The sequence below is a fragment of the Toxorhynchites rutilus genome, chromosome 1 (assembly GCF_029784135.1).
Source record: "Toxorhynchites rutilus septentrionalis strain SRP chromosome 1, ASM2978413v1, whole genome shotgun sequence".
Lineage (NCBI taxonomy): Eukaryota > Metazoa > Arthropoda > Insecta > Diptera > Culicidae > Toxorhynchites > Toxorhynchites rutilus.
In genome coordinates, this window is record NC_073744.1 from 143,695,141 (window position 1) to 143,717,542 (window position 22,402).

The 22,402-nt window shown below is 38.2% G+C and overlaps 2 protein-coding genes across 6 annotated transcripts in view; both read left to right on the forward strand.

Moving 5' to 3' along the window:
• The window catches only part of LOC129763551 (RYamide receptor-like), a 453,048-nt gene that overhangs the window by 326,297 nt on the left and 104,349 nt on the right, over window positions 1-22,402 (forward strand). The window lies entirely within an intron of this gene.
• LOC129763552 (probable H/ACA ribonucleoprotein complex subunit 1) lies at window positions 2,812-10,557 on the forward strand. Its single transcript, XM_055762749.1, has 2 exons — window positions 2,812-3,219; window positions 9,508-10,557. The coding sequence occupies exons 1-2, from the start codon at window positions 2,934-2,936 to the stop codon at window positions 10,218-10,220; spliced, it is 999 nt and encodes a 332-aa protein (XP_055618724.1). The 5' UTR covers window positions 2,812-2,933; the 3' UTR covers window positions 10,221-10,557.

Below are 22,402 nucleotides of genomic sequence, written 5' to 3' on the forward strand. Positions count from 1 at the left end.
CAAAACTTGGCAGTTAGGGCGTTCAGAAAAACGCTTGACATTTTACAGTCATTCAATTGTTCATCTCATGAAAAAATAACATTTTATTAATTGTGATAGACGCGCACAAATATTTCCTATCACTTGATGCAAACATCTTTCCGACCTGTTGAGAAATGTTCGAGTTATATGCATTCGAAATACGGGTAGGGTTTGCACACAAATCGGCAGAGCAAATGTATGGGAAAAAAGGTAATTCTTCCAGTTTTCATGAATTTCAACTGTTTAGAGATTAGCGAATTGTAATATATAGCACATAAAACAAATCTTAGTGAATTTCCGATTCGATTGGTATGCAAATCATGAGAATTCGTTAACAGTGAAAATAGTTATTTACGTTAACTTTATTTCATAAAAACGTGACCTGTTTTCTGATTTGGCACCCTACCTGTTCTACGTCAAAAAAAATATGGCGCCATTTTATGCCAGCGGCCATTTTGGATTCGAATTTTTCATAAATAACTGTGTTCTACTAGTAAAGCCCTTTCGTTTAATACCCATATTGATTGGGTTTGGAGAAAATATGAAATCCGCCATTTTATAGTGGCCACCTTTTTGGTTTTTCAAGATCATGAAATACGCAGTTTTATAATAATTGCAGAGATAAAGGTGTGCTCCAAATTTCAGAGCAATCGGTCAACAGAAAGGGGGTTAAATTTCTATTAATGTGGAACAACGCTACAGACAAAGATACAAAGTTGCCCACGTACATACGAACGGGTCATATAATCAACCCCTTCCTGTATATCGAAGAGTTTTGCAGTTTCCCGGATCGAAAATCTTTGATCCTCACTCCATACTCCATACTAAGGCTTCTCACATATTCTTATGCACCTCCTTCAATGAATAAATTTAATCGTCACCTTTTGACCGTCCGGATTTAAAATCATTTTCTGAATGTGCTTTTTATTCCGGACATGGGTTTGTGAAATTCACATTGATTTTTGATTTTTTACATTTTTGTTAACAGCTAGGTACTATGTTTGACACTAAACTAAATTGACACAATAGTAACTATCAGTCACATTAATTCAACATGCAAAAAATGTCATGGCTTTGGCATGATATTGAATGTAATGAAAAAGTGTCCGGATAAAAAAGCGTCCGGATTCAGAAGCATTACTGTACCAAATCCAGAAGAAAACACAGCTGTCTTAACTCACTTGGTAGTTGTCTGCTACAGCTTGAAACATGCAACTGAAGTCTAAATTAAGTAACAAAACCCAATCTAATCGAAATCAGATGTATTGAAACTTTTGTCATGGGAATCAATTTCGGTTCAATTGAGTTTGCAATTTCAACAGCAAAAAAATATGAATGGTTTGGACAGAAATCGGTTACAGCACACTGTCACACCATCAGCGAGCAATGGGAAAACTTCCTCTCCAAAAGCTAAAACTGCCCCATTCACGCGACACAGCATGATTTCCCATCTTCTTCGAAACGCCGCTTCCCAAGTTCATTCAAATTGTACAACGAACAACGTTTATTCACCCTGTCGGATGCACACGGCTTCTTCCCACAATCTCAAAAGTGCCCACCCCCTCCCGTGGGAGAAACACACGGTGGAAAGTGAAATGACCTGAATGAAGCCCCGATGTTATCTCGTAATCACAGCGGTTCGTGACGGCAACATAACGGAAAGCGATGGCGTGGAAGATACCAAACAGCTGGCGCAATGCTAAAGTCACAGTTTTGCTGTTTGCCATTTTTTTTGTTACATACTCCGTGAGCTGCATGCCACCGACCGTGATTAATTCTAATGAAGTCAGAATGAGTCATCTGTGGGGTTTCTGTGGCAAGAGAAAAACGATGATCGTATTGACAGACCTATTCAGTTGAATCACAATGAATCTATCGGCCATAAAGTGATGGCTATTCGCAATAAAAAAGCTATAAAACAACAACCTACCCCAAAACAAAACACTATGTAACTCTTGCGTAATATCTTCCATGAGATTAACACTCAATCAGTAGTCAATTGAGACCACCCCCGTCTCGCAGAAATCGCCAACATCACAATGCACCCGTTGGGTGCCCCGCACCGATCATAAATCACAGCCGATCGAATTTAGGCAATACATCAAGCGCACGCAAATGCATTTGTATGTCAATCATAGCGCACCACGTGCCTCCCGATGCCACCCAAACCACCCATTCACCCACTGATCCACTTGGTCAGCATTATTTGTCTCTTCGCTGCAGCCTCATCGAAGAAAGGGAAACACATACCAACCTTTCTTCGCGCCGATTCAAGTCTTTTCCTTTTCATTTGCTAATTCCCACTCGCTCACTCACTCTCAGCTCTCTTCCGTGGTGCGGTTTGGACCAGCAGGGGAGATAAAGTGAATGCTAATGTTTACATGCTGTTATGCTGGCTCGTCGTGAACCTCCTCTCCGGCAGACGCGCGCGCTTGCAACGTGAGTGGCCTCCACAGCGGTGAATCGTAGCATAAAGCGAAATATTTTACTTCTGTTTCTGTTTGATCGGCACACAAGGCACGAGGCAAGGGTCTCCCTCCCCCATGCGCAACCCAGGTCACCGGGGTTCAAGAAGATTATCATTGGGGCGCTCCGAGAAGACACTCTCGGGTGGCCTTTTGCTTCCTCTCTCTCGCTTGCGAACACACAATCACCCGATCTGCTACTTGTTGCATTTTGGAGAACTTCAAATGCTGGCGGCAGAAACTTCTTCACTTACCGTGTGCCATTGTAGTTTTGCTATTAAGGGTATAAATTGGATTACTGCGCACTGAACCATCGTCAGTCATCTGTTTGCATTCCACGGACCAACAACAACAGTCCCGAAATCGCCAGAATATCGTTTTCCCGACTTAAGAAGCTTTGAACATCACCCCCAAGAAGTTCGTCCTGAACCGAACCCGTTCGTAAGGATGAGAGCCTTTGTAGTGTTGAGTTGCTGTTTGGCTCTGGCTTCTGCAAGACCGGAAGCCGGGTACTCATACAGCCGTCCCTCGTCGGGCGGAGGTTCCCACGGGGGTTCGTTCTCGGGTGGCCACGGAGGTGGTGGCGGTGGCGGTGGTTTCTCCGGAGGCCACGGAGGCGGTGGCGGTGGTGGCTTCGCCGGAGGTCATGGAGGTGGTTTCGGCGGTGGTTCTTCGTTCAGCAGCGGAGGCGGAGGCGGTGGATTCTCGTCCTTTGGAGGTAGCGGATTCGGAGGTGTGTTTTGTGATAAGAGACTACGGTACAATGGTGGTGAAGCAAGTGATGGTTGGAAAATTCTTGGTAGATAGCAAACCAGTGAGTGAGTGAAATGGACAAAATGGATATTATTGCGAGATTAATCAGTGGAAAGTAACACAAAGAACGGTTAAGTGACCACAAGGATTGACCTTATTATTGTCGTGACTTCGTGAAAATTCTCCGGTAGAAAATTACGAGCAATTCGAAGTGATCATTTTTGAATGAAGTTCTAGTAAACATTCTCAGAAATATTTGCACACTAAAACATCATAACACGCTGTGAAGACTTTACGTTGCTGCATCGAAGTCGTATCATTTGAAAAAGAAATGTTCGCAAGAATACCCTTTTCACGGGTTTTTTTTTGCAACTGATAACCAAAACGCTCCAAAATAATCGTGGTCTTCAAGAACAGTAATTCTTGGCAACACTTCCATTTGATCTTCAAAACATGGAGAGTAATGTCATCAATTATATCATTATAGTGAGTACACTCTGGCAGGTAATGCAAACAATCATCGAAAGGTTGAAGAATGATGAAAACAGAGATTCGTTTTGGCGTCCACAACAGTTTTTTGAGATTATCTCGCAAGTTGACGATTCAGAGTCGCCATTTGATTATATATACATATATTTACAATATTTCCCACACGTTTCAGTTGGTAACATGATCATTACTTGGATTTCAGTTGACAGGATCTTTTGCGTATCCTCATCAGAAAATAACTCAGCTGAGTCGAATCGCGTGCTCTCAGTGGACAATTATCATCACTAAATCTGAAAATTATGCATTTTTTTTATGTTTTTCGGGATTTAAATCAGTAAGACTTGTGAAACGCGAAACATGGCTATGGTAAAATCACCTTCTAGAAAAACTTCAACAAGTATCCAGCATTGATATGTTCTCAAACGATCCATGTGGTTGAATGGAAAATCTAAAGTTAAACAAATCACAAAAAGGATGCTTCTCATGTTTGACATATTTCAGGATACAGAGAACACTCTGTCGAAAGAAGTGTCAATGTTTTATTCCCTGTATCCACACAATAAGAGTCCTATTAAAGGAAAAACAACATTTCGCCAAATCCAATTTCAACGACCTGGTAAATGATTTTTGATCATCGATCTTCTTTCGAGCACTTTCTTACTTAATAGATTTAGCATATTTTTGACATCCTCATTCGTTACTTAGAATAAGCTCAAAAGTATCATTAAAAGAGCTATTCACCCATACATAAGCGACACTTTACAAATAAGCACGCATCAAAAGTTTCAAGTTTATGCTCTCTGTTTTACTATCAGGAGACACTTTCCGTTTATACTTTCCGTTAATAGCTAATTTGATTTTATAATGCGGTGTAATATTCTCGTGTATTGAAGGCATCGTCGGTTGTGTGGAACAGCCTTACAACCCAGTCGGCTCGATCCCTACTTGGCATCGTTTGGGATTCATTTTTAGGGTACAATTTCAAGCTGACATTCAGTCTGAGAAAATGAAAAATCTGCTCTATACAAACATTTTAACACTCTTAAAAACAGTCATTTCTGAATTTGACGCTGTAGCACAATAAAAAACAATCTGGCAAAAATTAAATTCAGTTAACAGAAGAAAACATAGTTCCGATTGCACCACAACTTTTTTTTGTGTTTATATATAAGAGCTACATCAGTTGCGCTCCAAAGTTCTCGCTGTTTTTTTTAAGCGAAAATGCCACTGTGAAAAAAAGGTTACAAATAAATCATTCAAAATACTGGTTACAGCTTTTTCCCATCTTTTTGGAAGACCTCGAATACCGCTACAGTAAAAGTGTTCGACTTTTAAGGCCTTCCACGAATCAATGTGCATTTGGATGGCTGCATATGAGCGGAACTGCTACAGGCAAATCATGTGCATTCCAACGGAACATGAAAACTATCGGATGTTGCAATATCTGGAATGGCACATAGCGGATGAGATAGTACTTCCCATTTGAATGTTTCCAAGTAGGTATCAACGGGTTAGGCACTGTGAGGTCGAGCATTGCCATGCTGTAGAATCACTTTTGAATGCCTTTTTTTGTACCGTGGCCATTTTTCGCGTAGTGCTTGGCTCAATCGCATCAATTAAATTTGGTACCTCATTGATAGTTTCGTTCGATTTCAGTAGCCCATAATAGATAATTCTGAGCTGATCCCACCGAATACACAGCATATCCTTCGCAGCTCGAGTATCCGACTGACGACGTAGAAAAACAACAGGCAATCCAATGAACTTCACTTCTTTGTATTGCTGTAATGAATCTATATTTTTATGATCATTCTCGATACGATGAAGTAAACCCTTCCTTTTCTACAGCTGGAGCAGTTGTTCGCATACGAACAAACGCCGCTCAAAGTCCATTGGCAAATAACAATTAAGGTAAACGATTTCGGTTTGTCCAGTCGAAAATATGATCATGGTTTGTCCATTTTTTTGAATGCTCTAATTCAGCACACCTTTGTCAAATCAGGTATTCGAATGCTTCAATAGTATATTTTCACGAAATCACATGTTTTAAAGGATTATAAAATACACCATCAATGCGCCCCTCATTCGAACTAACTTTTGATCGATCACCAGATGAATATTTCAGATCATTTCTGGATTATAATACTTACAAATATTTTAAACATCATTCTTGCACATCATTTGTATCAGATTTACATAGCTAAACCATTATATTACGCGTTTTGATGAACTCAATTCTGATCATGAGTTTTCCAATTCAATAATGTTGTTTTGTCCACATGATTTATATGGCAACCGCTTGGCGCGCTGCAGTTTGTTTATTGTGTCCTTGGGCAGTGTGTCCGCATGGCAGAAATAAAGTTTCTCTAAGTTGAGTGTGTTAAGGAGAACACTTTTGAAATACCCAAGAAAATGCAATATTCTGAAGAAAGCCTAAACTATGAATGGACCAATATGATGACAGTAAACAGCAAACAATGATAAATGCACCATCTTCTTGAGAATTCGAACGTTTTCATTAAAAAATAATGATTTCTAAAGCCCATGATCAGAGGTGGTCAAACCATGATCATAATTCCTCTTTGAGGAAAATCGTTAAAAAACATAAAAACTCGAATAATTTCAACGCCTTATGGTAGTATTAGCAACTAGAGACTTGGGGCTTTTCAACAGACCCAAACTCGTATCGATTATATGTGATTTGCATGAAGAAAAATCGATTTGCATTTACTAGTTGCGTAAAAACACCCCAAATCGGACAAACCAAGATCATTTACCCTATCTGGCACGAAAGCAGACATTTTTTCACAACCAAAAGTATATGGTACCAAAAATTAAATCACTGAAGTATCAGAGCGATCTGTTTACCATATGTCTTAGTATCGTTAATGATGTTTTGGATAAGTCGAAATCGACCAGCATTTACTACTGGAGCCATCTATTGATAAACAGTGGAAGCTTAGATGCGCATCTCATGATAACTGTCTGTATTTATAAGACTAGCTTTAAAATCTTATTTTTTTGGTCGCATTCTTCAGGACCATATGAAAAATGTTTTGCTCCTTACAAAATGGACATCAAATTCGTATGAACTAAAAGTTTATAATGGCTATTCTGCGTGCTTGCAATTAAGCTGTGAACTGTTGAAATTTGTGCCTCGCTCCAGGCAGAAAAAAACTGTTGCTTAAGCTCTTCAACACTGTCAACACTTCGTTGTCAATAATCATACAGCTTATCACCGAAAAGGCGAAATTGTGTAATTTACCATATGCAATCGACACGATAAAACATATACACGAATAAATTTGAAAATCTTTAGACAGCAGTTTCGAAACACACAGCACACAATTCATTTTTACAGTTATATCGGTTCAATCGGCCCTAATGTTATCAATAATGTCCTTTCAATATTATATTAATTTTTGAGAAAAAAGGAAAGTGTCGCACTGTGTCAAACCAGGTGAATACAGCGGACAATTTAGGACACAGCCATGCGATCGGCGACTTGCAAACCGGTGTGTTATCGAGTAGACGAATTCCACTTTCTGGATTGTGATATTTCGGTTGAATTCGAGGGATTCTGGCCATCAAATGTTAATATACTGGCCTAATCTTGAGTTAAAATTCTCCAGTAGCCATTTGCCCATACGGAACCATTTACTTAAATATAATTGCTTTTAATTTCGGAACAACGATAATTTTAAGTCTGTTTGCTGAGACCAGGTGGTTCAAAATAGCATATTGTAGTGTAGATTGTAGTGAAATATTAAACCCACACTTGTTATGAAGGGTATTTTATCGAGGTTGAAACACTGCGGTCGATTGATGTACCGATTCACGATATGACCGCCAAAAACTTTTGAATTTTCGCGGTACATATTGTTTTTGGCGTTACGTTGGTATTCATGTCTCTCGCTTATGCTGGCACGATCAGCCATGTCGAACCTTCAAATAATGTTGCTTTTATTGCACGTGTTTTGGCTAGTCTTCGATTTTTGCCTATTCCAAAAAAATGGAGCAAAAAATATGTATAATTTTTTGGTGAAAAACAAAATTAAGTGTGCGGACGCTTTCCGAATGTTGATTGTGCCATATGGTGAAGCTACCTTGGACCGAAGCAACGTCTATCGGTGGTACAAAATGTTCTTTGAGGGTCGAGAAGATGTGAAGTTCTCAGAGAGGAACTGGAACTGGAACTGAAAAGTCGCGATGAAAAAATTACGCGAATTACTTATAGGGACCGAAGTCTGTTCAAGAAACTTTATCACTACTTGAGAATACGAAAGAGTTCAGTTTCTATTCATGCTCTATCTTTAAAAAGCATTCATCCAATTCGCACCGATATGAGCGTAACTTTGAACTTTTGAAATTTTTCAAAATTTCAACGCACATGGAAACATAAAAAAGTAATATTCCGAACAATATGAGAACAAAAACCAAAAAAAACATGAAATATTTTGAATAATATTTTATTAGTTGCCTTGAACTATGGGTAACTATCGATGAACTCATCTCGAGTCAAAAAAAATCAAAAGTCAACCGAAATTAATTAATCGAAAACGTTGATATTTTGTCTATTCACATCCAAGAAACTTAGGTGTTTTTAAGTAACGTTTATTATTTTCACGAGAAAGCAATTCTTTCAAATGGAACTTTTGGATTTTCCTTTGGTTGAGGTCCAACTGGGCAGACGACAACATCGTTTTGTTGTTTGTAAAGAATTTTTTCTTCCGATTTTTCATTCAAATTGATTCCCATGCTTCCAGATTTGAGCTGGCTACCGACGTCATGGAGTTTCCGGGGTATGGTTCGACACATACTTAAGCCCTAAACTAGACCCCTCATTATTACTTTCTTGGAGCTCTCACGAGAGGCACTTCGAAATCACATTGTAGATTATGCGAGCGAAAGCTCTTTTTTGAGCGAATCGAGACATTTGGCCTTATCGAGTCATCTCCACGGTTTCGTTTAAATTTTCATTCAAAATTAAGATTTGATAAAAGATGTGTATAGTGTGTACGATATTACTATGTAGGACATATCAGAATGATGCTCGGACGTTTTACTCTGTACCGACAAAAAATCTATTGGAAAAATAATTCCATGCGGCTTTACTATACAGCTATTAAATTACAGATAACGTACGTAGTAGCCACCCTAATTTTTGAGAGTACAGATAAGATATATTCATTTTTCTTAAGGCGAGCTTATTATACCCATCTCCTCTACATGTTTACTCTTAGCGGGAAGTTAATAACAGCAACGTATCATCGAAGTTAACAGCAGAATTTCATGACAGAATATTTGACATATCGGTGACCTTCCGCTCTCCAGAGTTGACGTCCGTTAAAAAAAAAGGAGCCTTCAGTCGGAATACTACAATATTAGCTCACACTTCTAATTCGTATTGTATTGTTACATGTAAGACAAATATTGTTCCATAATATCAAACTGACTATAGGTCCCAAAGTAGAAATTACTGCTTAGGCTACTGTTTATTAATCTCATTCAAAACTGGATCAAATCAATACTTTTTCTTGTTGACCGTAACCCATGATAATTTACGATGGTTGGAATACTGCTTGTCAACCGACAAGCAATATATGATTCTATCTTGCATGAACGAAATCGCATCCACTCATAGAAAGCTAATATCAAGAATTCTCAAATTTGTACCATCAATTGTATTCAAGACATGACCTCATCGTCTTCGGAACATTTAATGAAAACAAATAAAATACTCAAAACACATTCAATCTCAACAAACCTTCCCCACTAGGATCATCCTTCAGCTCCGGCAGTATCAGCTTAGGCGGCGGCGGCGGCGGCGGCGGTGGCTTCGGAGGCGGTAGCTTCTCGGCTGGAGGCGGTGGCGGCGGCGGCGGATTCGGCGGTGGTTCCTCCGTTATCCAGAAGCACATCTACGTGCACGTTCCACCACCAGAGCCAGAGGAGATCCGTCCTCAGCGACCCATCCCAGTTGCCCAGGCCCAGAAGCACTACAAGATTATCTTCATTAAGGCCCCATCCGCCCCAGCCTACCAGGCTCCGATCATCCCCGCCCAGCCCCAGAACGAAGAGAAGACTCTGGTCTACGTGTTGGTCAAGAAACCAGAAGATCAGCAAGATATCATCATCCCAACGCCAGCCCCAACTCAGCCCAGCAAGCCAGAGGTTTACTTCATCAAGTACAAGACCCAGAAGGAGGGTGGCGGTGCTGGTGGCGGTATTGGAGGCGGTATTGGTGGAGGCATTGGAGGAGGAATCGGAGGCGGTATCGGAGGAGGCTTCGGTGATGCTGGTGGTGCCACTGGTGGTGGTCATGATGGTGGAATCGGCGGAGGAATCGGAGGAGGAATCGGAGGAGGAATTGGTGGAGGCATTGGAGGCGGTGTTGGCGGAGGACACGGTGATGGCCTGAGTGGAGGACACGGAGGATCAACTGGACCATCGGCCCAGTACGGACCACCTGGCAAGTCCGGACCATACTAAAGAGACAGCGGAAAACCTTTGGCCATTGAACGGATTCCGGACCACGTAGCTAGTCGAAATACACAACAAATCACCCAAGCAAACACAGGCGCGAATGGAGTCGTTCGCGACCCGCACACATTCGATTGTTGACTTGCTGAAGTGCTTCCGGTTTCGTGGACGGAGGCGCCTTGGACATCTTCAACCTGGAAACCGGAACGCCAAAGCCTCTGTTGTACATAGTTTTCCTTCAGTGAGAAGAAAAATGATTTTTCTTAGAATGTAGGAATTATTTTTACAACTTATTATAATTGTAATCATGTTTTTAGAAGAAAAAATGCAATTAAAAACGGTGACAAATTTTTACAAAAACAAAAAAAATCTTCAATTTTTTTCTTCGACATATCTGAGACGTTGGACCACAATTTCAGAAATTACGATCAAAATCTTTTAAGGTGGTTATCTCTTCAGGCCGGCGTTTGTAGACAAATCAGCAATACAGCGGTTTTTTTTTCCTTTAACCCACATTTTAGACCATTTATAGCTCTTTTCTTTTGATAATCCAAATTTCGTTCACCGTTGAATTTCCGCATGGCGATTGGAAAAAATTATTGAGTAAACAAAAATAGAGAAACTAAGGAAAGAAGTAACCTTTTCGCGACCGGCAGCGCGTAGATGGAGCAAGTATCCCCATTTCCAAATTCCAATGTCCATCCCTATCTTTATTCCCATTTAAACCACTCCCTCCCTTCCGAAGTGCAGTGTGTGGTGTATATCACAAATACATACACCAGACGAACAGAAACCAAACGCACACAAACAAATCCGTGCATAACGATGATCACTACCTATGTCATAGCCATTCCAAATCCAAACGTTTACCGTGTTAGATGGCACAAATAAATTCCGTGTTTTAGAAGTTATTCCAAAGTGTGTTCAATTTTCTCCATACAAGCCACATCCAATGGTCTCCCTGAAGTGCAATATTCTACAAATTCCTGATCTATCATCCTGGCCTCCTTCAGCCGAAGGAACCGCCATCTCCCTCAATGGTGTGATTCACCATAACCAAACGAGATAGAGAAAATCTCTACATTCTTCAAAACTAAAAATCGGCTCTTCCGTCCCGGGTGCGACGCAGAACCTTCCCTGGGTACAAATGTTTCTATTTTTCTGGCGAAGAGGAGGTGCAAATCAACTCTTCCTCCCCGGGCGCAAAAGCTTCACTCGACGCCACTGCATATAGGGCGGATATAATGCTATAAAGAAAAACTATAAGTATCTGAAAATGCAATAGTTACCAGATGTGCGAGTTGAAATTGTTCGATTGACGTTTTATTTTTTTTTCATTTGTTCAATTTATATTATGTCACTTGAGACATTTTGTTTCTTCAAAATAATACAATGATTCGTATGTAGAACAGTGCGTCGCTAATACAACACGCATTGACTAATACACTCTGTTCAACTTCTATAAGACCAGGTGCCATCTTGCAGCTTTGTGCCATTATAAATAAACAATGCTTCAACAAATATTCTAGGGTGTTGGTATTGATGATTACCATACACTGCATGATTTTCAAATGTGTGTGTGTGTGTGCAAGCGCTGAGCGTAAACCAATGGTTTTGTATTTTCCAAGTGTCATGTTTTTAGAAGACCTGTTACATTTTTCCGTTGTTTTAGTTGTTTTGACCAATAAATCTGGAAAATACCGAAGAGAAAAGTGCTCACGGAGAAAAAAGAAAGACAAATCGATGTATTTCACCAAGAAAATACATATTGGTATCAGATATATTTCTCGTCGAATTGGACGATCCCATCTGTATGAATCACCGGGACTCGCAAACACGTCTTACCTCTGCAATGGCTGTAACGAGAGGGCCGAAGTATTATCGGTGTCGTGTTCACATGAGCTGTCAGACCGAGCTCAAGGGATGGTATATAAGGGGTATACATAAAAGATGGGATGAACGAGTATGGCGAGACAGTTATAGCTGGCAGTGCTGTTAATATGCATTCTGGAGTCCACACACCATCAAGTAATGTTCAATTATTTGCCGAATCCTCAAGGATACGGTAATAAGGAGAGAGCTCCACGTAAATCGAAGCTCTTTGACCGGGATAAGCGGGAAATAGCTAGAACAGATTCGAATACATCAAAATCGCAAAATGCAAATAAAGCAATATTTTGTTTAAATGTTACTCGGGTAACAATTCGTCAAGTTTTGGTAAAAAATCCTCATATAAAGAGGGTTTAAAAGGTTAAAGCTCATCATCTTATACCATCTCACATCGGAAGATGTCTGAGTTTTGCCAAAGCTCACATGAACCGACAGTGGGGCATGGTATGTTGTGACAAAGAATTCTTCCAAAAGAATACATTTTGCTATATACCATAAAGAAAAGTTCTCCAATGTATAGGTTATCTTCACTGACGAAAAAAAGTTCAATTAGGATGGTTCTGACGGTTTCAACGGGTACTGGCATTATTTACGGAAGAAGGAACAGAATTTTTCAACCAGGAATTTTGGTGGAGGCTCGTGCATGGTTTGGGCGGGATTCTTTGCAACCGGAAAGCTCAAGATAGCTTTCATATAATTCAAGGATTACAAACATGTTCTGGAATCCTCTCTCCTACCGTTTGGGCGTGGATATCGTCACAAGAAATTCACATATCATATCATATTCATATCAGCAAGGTAACTAAGCAATGGATTAAGGATCAAAAACTTAATGTTTTGGACTGGTCAGCTCACTCTCCAGATCTGAATCCTGTTGAAAGTCTTAGAGGGATCCTTGTACGCAGAATCTACACTGAGGGAACACGGTACACCACGATTGAAGAGCTCAAGGTCGCAATTTCGGAAACATGGAAAAATATCGAGAAATTCGTTCAGCAGCATTTGGTAAATAGTATTCCAAAACGAATTTTTCAGGTTATTAGCCAAAATGACAACGTTGCCAATTATTGAGATGTAAATCAGCCTATCGTTTTGAATTTTTAATTGATAATCCTCATCACCGAACCACCACCCTTTCGGAGGAGGAACTGAAACACTTCTTCTCACTCCAAGGGCACCGATTTATTGTCGCTAGCGACTTCAACGCAAAACACACTTTCTGGGGATCAAGGCTGGTTACCACTCGTGGTCGCGTTTTATATAACGTCATCACTGACTCTGGCTATGACATTGCATCATGCGGCGAACCAACACATTGGCTAGAGGATCTTGCACGACTTCCGGACCAGCTAGACTTCGCTGTCACAAAAAAAAACATTAATAGTAAACGAATTCGATCTAAGCTCCTTCTGGACTTATCATCTGATCACTCACCAATACTTCTGGAATATTTCATAGAAAAAGAAGTGAAGCAAACATCATCCAATCTCACCAACCTTTCTACGAACTGAACAACATATAAGACATACATCTCTTCTAACATGCTCGATTTACCTCTGGATAACGAACATCATATCGAGGCCGCAGTTAACCAGCTCAGTGAAGATCCTGAAACACAGAAAAATTGTTTCTACCTCAAACATAAAAGCAGCAGTTGCAGAAAAACGACACCTAAGACGTATCTGGCAAAACAAACGATCGCCAGGATCTAAAAACCAACTCAATATGGCATTACGCAAACTAAGAAAGCTATTACAAGACGAGAAAGATGAAAAATTCCTTCATACCTCACTGAATTGTCGCCAAATCAAGATACTAACTACTCGCTATGGAAGGCAACTAGGGATCTAAAACGGCCTCAGTTACAGATCCCGCCGTTCAAAATGCCCTCTGGGAAATGGGCCAGAAGTGATGATGAAGAACCAGCTACTTTTGCAAACCATCTTCATCAAGTTTTCACCCCGAATCAATCGGCACCTAATGAAGAAACGCTCGAATTTTCTGGTGCAACAAATCAAAACAAAATGAAAATCAAACACCGACTGGCGAGACACGTTATCAAAAATCACATCAATGTGAAAAAGTCACCCGGCATTGACCACATCAACGGACAGATGATCAAGGAACTACCAGATCTGGCAATAAAAAATCTCACGAGAATTCTCAACGCGATGACCCATAGAGGATATTTCCCACAAGCATGGAAAATTTCTACCATCATTTTGATTCCTAAGCCAGGGAAAGACGCCCAGAAAGTGGAATCTTATAGACCTATCAGCATCCTTCCAATCTTCTCAAAAGTGTTCAAAAAAATTATCTCAAAAAATCAACGCCCGAGATTGAAAGATTGATCCCGAATCATCAATTCGGATTCCGAGCAAAACATGGCACTATTGAACAAGTGCACCGATTGGTAGAAAAAATTCGTAAAGTATACGAAGACCGCAGATATTGCTCAGCGCTTTTTCTTGATGTAGCTCAAGCATTCGATAAAGTCTGGCACGAAGGACTGCTCTATAAAATTAAAAATATGCTACCTCAATTGTATGAAATTATGCGTTCTTATCTACTGGGAAGAAAGTTTCATGTTCGGTATAACCAGGCTCTATCACCATATAACGGTAATGGAAAAGTGGCTTCAAAAATGGAGAATTAAAGTAAACGAAACAAAATGTGTCCATGTTACGTTCACACTTAATCAGAACACATGTCCACAAATCAAGTTCAATGGATCTGCAGTTCGTTCATTTCATCTGTTTATTTTTACTTTTAATAATAACACTTTTCCCATGTAGTGGATTATTATAAGAAAAATAACATGCATAAACAAAATCTCTGACGTCACAGATTTAAAAATCTTCCCACCTTTCGTTTTTCATCTCGGCTGCGAGTAGCCCCATACATGCAAATTAAATATCAAATTTCGTGGTATGGGTGCGTTCGTAATTCTTCGGATCGTTTGACGTTTACTCGCAACCGAGTAACTGACAACGTCTAAACCCGGCTTTAGGATTATGGAACTGCAAATTTTAAGATCGCTCTTTTAAGTAAACGGAAGGAGAGATGGTTGATTCTTGTTATGAGAAGCATTACCCAACCGTTGTTAAGTTCATCGATCATTCGGAAAATTGGCGTTCGAACTGGCGGAAAAAAACGGACTGAAGCGGACAAAACGTAATCCGAATCTGTCATTCCGGAAGTCGGAAGCTATTTCAAACATGAAAAAATGAGAAAAAATAAAAGGCCCTTCTAGGTGATTTCAGTTAAGTATTTTTGTTCAATCATTTTCAAGCTAATATTCAAGGCCACTTATTGAGTACATCAACTTGAATTTCAAAATATGATTTGTCAGTTTGTATCCATTTTTTCTTTAAGTATCCGTCTTTCCCGACTCATTCTTATTTTTTCGAAGATGCCGGATACATTCTTTTTGTAAAATTTCTGCCTCAAAAACCAATTTTATTATAAAAAGAGTTTTAGACTAACAATTTGTGGTGAGGTAGCTATATATTTATTGTGAAATTCACGAAAAAAATAATCTTTTACTCAAGGTGTCCGTCTTTACCACCTTCCCCTATATGCTTCAAAAATGCTCTTTCCTCTGAGAACTAATAAACTCCAGTCAACATAATCTTTGTGAGAATAATTTACTCTTTGTCAACCTAGCAGGCCAAATATTAACCCTCTACAACCCAACCCCACCTTTAGACGGGCTTCACGGATTTCCTTTTAAAATTATTCAGACATTATTTTCAATGTTCACCCCCACTGGAACGTCTTTAGAGTATTGTCATCTATCACACATACACATAAAACCGTTGAAAGTTGGAAATCTATATATATAAAAAAATGAGGTGATGTCTGTCTGTCTTTCTGTCTTTCTGTCTTTCTGTCTGTCTGATTCTTATGGACTCGGAAACTACTGAACCGATCAACATGAAAATTGATATGTAGGAATTTTTGGGGTCGAGGAAGGTTCTCATGATAGTTCGAGACCCCTCCCCCCTCTCTAAGGGAGGGAGGGGCTGCCATACAAATGAAACACAAATTTCTGCATTACTCGAGAATGAATCAAGCAAGTAAAACCAAATTAGGCATATGGAGGTTTTAGAGTGCAATAAATGTTTCTATGGTGGTTAGACACTCCACCTCCCTCTCTAAGAGGGGGCTACCATACAAATGAAACACAAATTTCTGCATAACTAAATAAAACTAAAACTAAAAAAACTAAATAAAGCCAAATTTGGCATGTGAAGGTTTTTGAATATGAGAAATGTTTCTATGATGGAATGACACCCCTCCCACCTCTAAAATGGAAAGGGATCCCGTAAAAATAATTCGCATATTTCAACCAAACATATTCCAACCAAACATGGCAATTGAACTTTTTTTTAAAGTGATAAAACGCACTCCTATATCTTCTTCTATCTATATAAATAAAAATGGATCACCGAACGTGTTGATAAGAGCAAAACTCGAGAAAGGAATCGTCCGATTTAGGACTGTATCAAACATTTATTCCATGAAACGGATAAACATGTTATTTGCAAGTGGTTGAAAAATCTTGAACGAGAATTGTGTCTGAAAATAATCTAATGAAGATCTGATAGAAGTACTAGGAATTTTATATTAAATGGAAATTTTAAAGGGTAGATTAGAAAATCAATCAATGAACAGTTCTGCGATTGGACTCATGAACGTGCGCTTAGTAAAAAACGTGAATGTGATAACGAAAAATAAATTTTGGTCGGGACGAAGTTTGCCGCGTCAGCTATTCGAGATAAAAGTGGAACGAGTTTTGTAAACAAATCAAATTCAAATTTGGGTATTTTAATGTGCATATTACACCTGTAAATAATTCACTCCGCAATAACGTTGAAGCTCAATGCCTACAACGCGGATTATTTGTTTTTTTTTTTAATTTAACTATCACTTTTTATTTCCACCATTCCTTCGAAATCAGGTTGAATTTCCTTGATGACTCTTGAAAACAGTTTGAGATTGGAGTTAATTTGTTTTGAATTTATCTCAGAGGAGAGAACGTTTTTGAAACATTTTGAACGATACGAGTTTGAGAAAAGCCATGATGCTCCACTGCTCATTTTCCTTTCGATGCAATTATTTGGTGTCGGATCTCAAGGTTTGTTTCCATGATGAACCTTCATTCAAATATAGGCTTGATTGCGTATATCGTTCCAATTTCAATTGTATATAAACAGTGTGCAATCTTGGAGAAATTTCTGTATCCGAATAATTGTTTCAATCGAAGAATTCAATACAGGGTGAGATATCCCTCATAACGTTCTAATTGATCAACGGTCCGGTTCCATCCGTTCACTTACCATATACATCCGATCCAAAAACATGCTATTCCATAACCCTAAATGCAACCGATCATCTTTCGCGGGACGGGATGGGAGATGATGCTGCGCATCTGGCACTTGCCCAGCTCTTTGCCATTTCGAGCAGCAACAAGTGCTTTTGTTGCTCGTTCTCTCGCGCTTCTTCGTTTTCGCAGACACCTCGAACCGGCTTGGACTTGAGAAGTTGCTCATTAACAGCCCGCAGTGTGCTTGGGAAGGAGGACGACGCATACGCGTGCAGGTGGATGACAGAAACTACGTAACTGGGGGTTGATGTTACCGTGTTGAAATTTAAATAAATTTATGTTCCGAGGAAATATTAGGGAAAAATTTATATTTTGTACAGAGATATTCAGAACCTATTTCCTCATTTTTTTTTTCGTTAAAATAGAGTAAACTCAAGATTGGCTGCACGGACTCGATTATATGCAGTCTCCAATTTGGTTTCACTGTATATAATCGGACTATGTATATTAGCGAACCAAAAAATATACAGTGACTCAAACTCGAATTCGTACTCCGCCATTCAGATCTCTTTTCCCTACTTTTGAAAGTCGAAATCATCTTTCGTAATCTTCTATTCAGATAATGATATATGCATCATTTTAAAGATTAAACCTTCAAACCTTTTGAAATATATTTATCTTTATGGTTGTAGATATATTGGACAAAAATATCGGAAAGAAATAAAACATAATTTTTTCAGTTTTTGCGAAAAATATGTGTGCTAACAAAATTTTTTGCTAAACAATTCAATAACAGATCTAATTAACCTTATCAACCGGCTTCACGTATACATACGCATTTCCACACATGCATGCACTCATAAACATCATTGAACAAGAAGGGGAAATTTTTCATTCAAATAAAAACATCTCTGTGTTGAAAGGTTCTATAGAGACATTATAAGGATTAAATGAAATATATAGTTGATAAGGTTGAATGGATTTGCTTTTTACTTAGTTCGCAAAAAATGTATTGATACAAATTTTTTTGAAAAAATAGAAAGAAATCGATTTTTTATTTCTTCCTGATATTTTTCTCCACTACATCTACATACACCAAGAGAACAATATGTGCATAAAATATTGAAGCTTTTAATTCATCATTATCTAAAGGCAGTGTTGCCACTTATACAGATTTTTCCGTAATGATACAGATTTTCAGTATTTTGTTTGACCAAGAATCTGTATATACAGATTACAGATTGTTTGATATCCATGCAGATTTTATACAGATTTTGTAACATGAGAAATAGAAACTATTTTTTAAAATGTATTTTACGCAATAATTAACAAACTCAATCTTTTGTTAGAAGGGAAGTGCCTCAGTACAGTACAGCATTAGTACGACATCAAGACCAAATTCTGCAAGACCATGTATAAACACCACGAGGAAAGTGAAAAATAAATAAATACGACGAAATTAACTCTTTCTGTCGTTTTTTTTTTTATTTGGCGGAATTCTCTATGTATCTAAAGCTTTCAATCTAACATATTTCACATTTTTTATCAAATTAGACCTCTGTCCAAAAATGAATTGCACAGTAAACTACATAAGCCTGGAAATTGAAAAATAATCTTATTTAAAAAACAACTGGCAAGCTATACCAGTGATCACGAGCTTAAAAATCTGTATAAGCCGAATATATACACTTTACTGCAATAATGCAATTCTTTCTTCGGACTTAATTCTAACGCAAAAGTCTTAACAAATGCAAAAAGTCTCATCAAGTGCAAGATTCCAATGCAGATTTTCTGTTTTCTCTACAAAGCTCGGAAATACAGATTTCAATATGGCAACATTGTCTAAGGGGCTGTCCACTTACCACGTGGATATAAAAAGCACAATTTTAGACCAATGATCCCCGCATTTCATCTAGCAATTATCTTTAAGTACAACTTCTCCAGCGACTGAACAAATGACAATATCTGATAATAGCAGGTGGAATAGCTCCAATAATTTTAACCGGGCTGTCAAAGAGACATGAAGTTCGACATTATTCTGGTGGAAGATGACGTCAATTTGGTCAATTTTGAACGTTCATCGCTGATCCGTTAAGTTGCTAACTGTACTTGTAGAAATTTATTGACTGATAGTTTTGGTAAACAAAGACACATTTCGCTTCCCCAAAGATTTTTCTTTTCACTCAACATTTGTGATTTTTTTTAAAGTCAGCCACGATGCTTCAAAGCTGCGAAAAGTTCATCAATTCGTTCATAAAGCTAGTCGTTGTTTGAGATGCGACCCATTAAATGTTCTAGGGTCAAGTATTGCAGAACCCATACATTAGAGTGTTTTACGTAACAAAGTTTCGCCAGGAGCTCATGAACATAGATAATCGTAATGAATCTGCTAATTGATGTGGCGGAACTGAGAATTGTTTTTGAGAAGCATCAGTGGCGGTACGAACTTTCTGGACAACATAAAAACATAGAAGCGTATTCCAAAAAATATTACATTTTCACAGAAACGAACATCGCTGCTTGGAAAACTTCTCCAGAGACATTCAAGGAAGGTTCATTTTCTCAAAACAAGTTCAAAAAACAGTATGTGAAAAAATAAAACATGCTTCGCTGGCGACTTCATCCTGCGGGAATACCTGATTCTTCAAAAAATAAATCGATGGCTCTCAGCTCATCTACGTTACTCTCAAAATACAAATCTCAGAAAGAAGTTCAACGATATGAAGAAAATATAGAAATTCGTCCTGGTAGCACTATCGGACAGCTCAACTCTTTTATTGACAAATCTTATTCTTCGAAGTTCCTAGAGGAACTTCGTTGAGATTTATATGTCAAATAACACGCCTTGGATGCATTCTGAGTGGGAAGCTCTAGAATACGCGTGACCACAATGCAAGACGGAGGAAATTTCTTTGACGAAAAATTCCCCCGACCAGAACGGAAATCGAACCCGAACCCCAGGCATGTTGGATTTGACGCAAACCGCTCGGCAACGGGACCACCTAATCGACAAATAGAGTTGTTATACAGATATTGATGAACACAGCAGATACTTTTTTCAAAACATTCATTGGCCGTGTCCACGTGGACATTATAGATACCCCCGCCCTCCTCACAAGCTTGGACAATTTCGTAACCCCTACCCCCCTAAAGTTCCTCACGTGGTTGTGGACAGCTCATAAATGAAGGGCTTAGAATGAAAGGGGTGTAAGTGATTTGATCGATTTCTCTACATCGACTCTCTCTTTTGATCATAGCTTAGCCTCAAATACATTCCCAGCTGTATTTGACAATGTGGAAGATAGGTCAGTACCTCACCTATTAGATTCTATAGCAAACTTAAATTGGAACGTTTTTGCAATTGATTTATTAACTTAAGAAAAAGTTGATGAAGAGAAATCGATCAAGTCACTCACACCCCTTGCATTCTAAGCCCCTCAAATAGAATGCGTCGAATGCTTATTTTCCATTTTCAGAAGTATTGAAAAAATATATGCATGATGGGGTACGAATTCGAGTTTGAATCACTGTATATATTTTTCTGTTGTTTTCTATACATACTCATCTGCAAAATTTTCATTAGGTTACCTGTGCATCAAAATACAGGGTCTTTCAGATTAAACGCTCACGCAAAAAAAAACTCCTTATAATTTTTTTTCGCTCCGTCGATAATAACACTGCATTCCCCATTTCGGGATGATAATATTCGGCCACACGTTCTGATCGGATGTCTTCTAGTGTCAAGATGTACAATTTACAAGAACGTGTATTTTTAGTGAAATCGTATTACTCGAGCAACCGAAGATTTAAACCACAAAATTTAGAGGAACTTAAAGAAGAAATAACTCGGATTTTCAACAGCATCGAAGTCGTAATGTTAAAGTTGTGCATGAAGAATTTTGTTCACCGTTCAAAACGCGTTATCGAAAAAATCGAAAATGTCCCTAAATAAGCATTATTTTCGTTTTTAAAATAAAAATCGGTTCATTTTTGTAGAAGTTTTGTTGCGTAAGCGTTTTATCTGAAAGACCCTGTACTTGAACATGTTAACCTTGAAAAATCATAACTCAAAGACTATTAAAATAACATCTCTGATTTTTAGATATGTTATGTAAAAAGACCTAAGCTTTCAAAAAACAAAAAAAAACAAATACAATTAATAACTACGAAAACAAATTTCTTTTTTTTGCGTAGTAATAAGTAATTAATAAGAGTAATAATAATCAAAGAAGACTAGCTATGTGGCTTAAATTTGATATATCGTTCATATAAATCGGTCCAGTAGTTCAAAAGTTATGAATTTTTGAAAAATGTCATTTATGGAAAAAAGGGAAACATCGATTTTTTCGAACAACCCCAAAATAAGGATAAGGAACAAAACTACCAATGTTCACGAAATTTTGAGAACCACTTTATCGGATTGGCATAGAATGGCTGAAAACGTAGAATTTTTTTGGACTTAACATCTCAGAAATATTAAAAATGTTTTTTTTTTTTAATATTGCTTGGATCTAGACTTTCGGTACACAGTTTTTAAATTTTACTAGAAAATTCATTTGAATACCTTTCATTTGCTATTAGAAGCTTGCCAAACGGTCACAAAGTTCAAATGTTGCAATACTTCAAACAACGGTATATTCGTGGATATCAGTTAAAAAATTCAATATTTGTAGAACGAAAACAAAAATGCTCTATTCCAAGTTCCATTTTTACACAAACGATAGAAGGTAGGTATTTAGAGAAATAATATAAAAATATTTGCGGTTTAAAAAATTTATTTTTCAGAAACATCACACTCAAATTTATCTGAATATTTTCAATCGCTTCAGTAAAAACTGAAATTTTAGGCTTGACTGTTACATAAATCATCATTTCGCCGAAGCACCAAACTATCCGTGAATTTTTTTGCGACTACAATGATAACCATCGAGTGATCATTAAAAATATAGGAATCACTATCGACCAAGCTTTA

Bases quoted from the DNA above. Each gene is read 5' to 3' on its own strand.
- LOC129763552 (XM_055762749.1), top strand. From the start codon at position 2,934: ATGAGAGCCTTTGTAGTGTTGAGTTGCTGTTTGGCTCTGGCTTCTGCA. The intron at 3,220-9,507 runs GTGTGTTTTGTG...CTTCCCCACTAG, and splicing joins TGGAGGTAGCGGATTCGGAG to GATCATCCTTCAGCTCCGGC.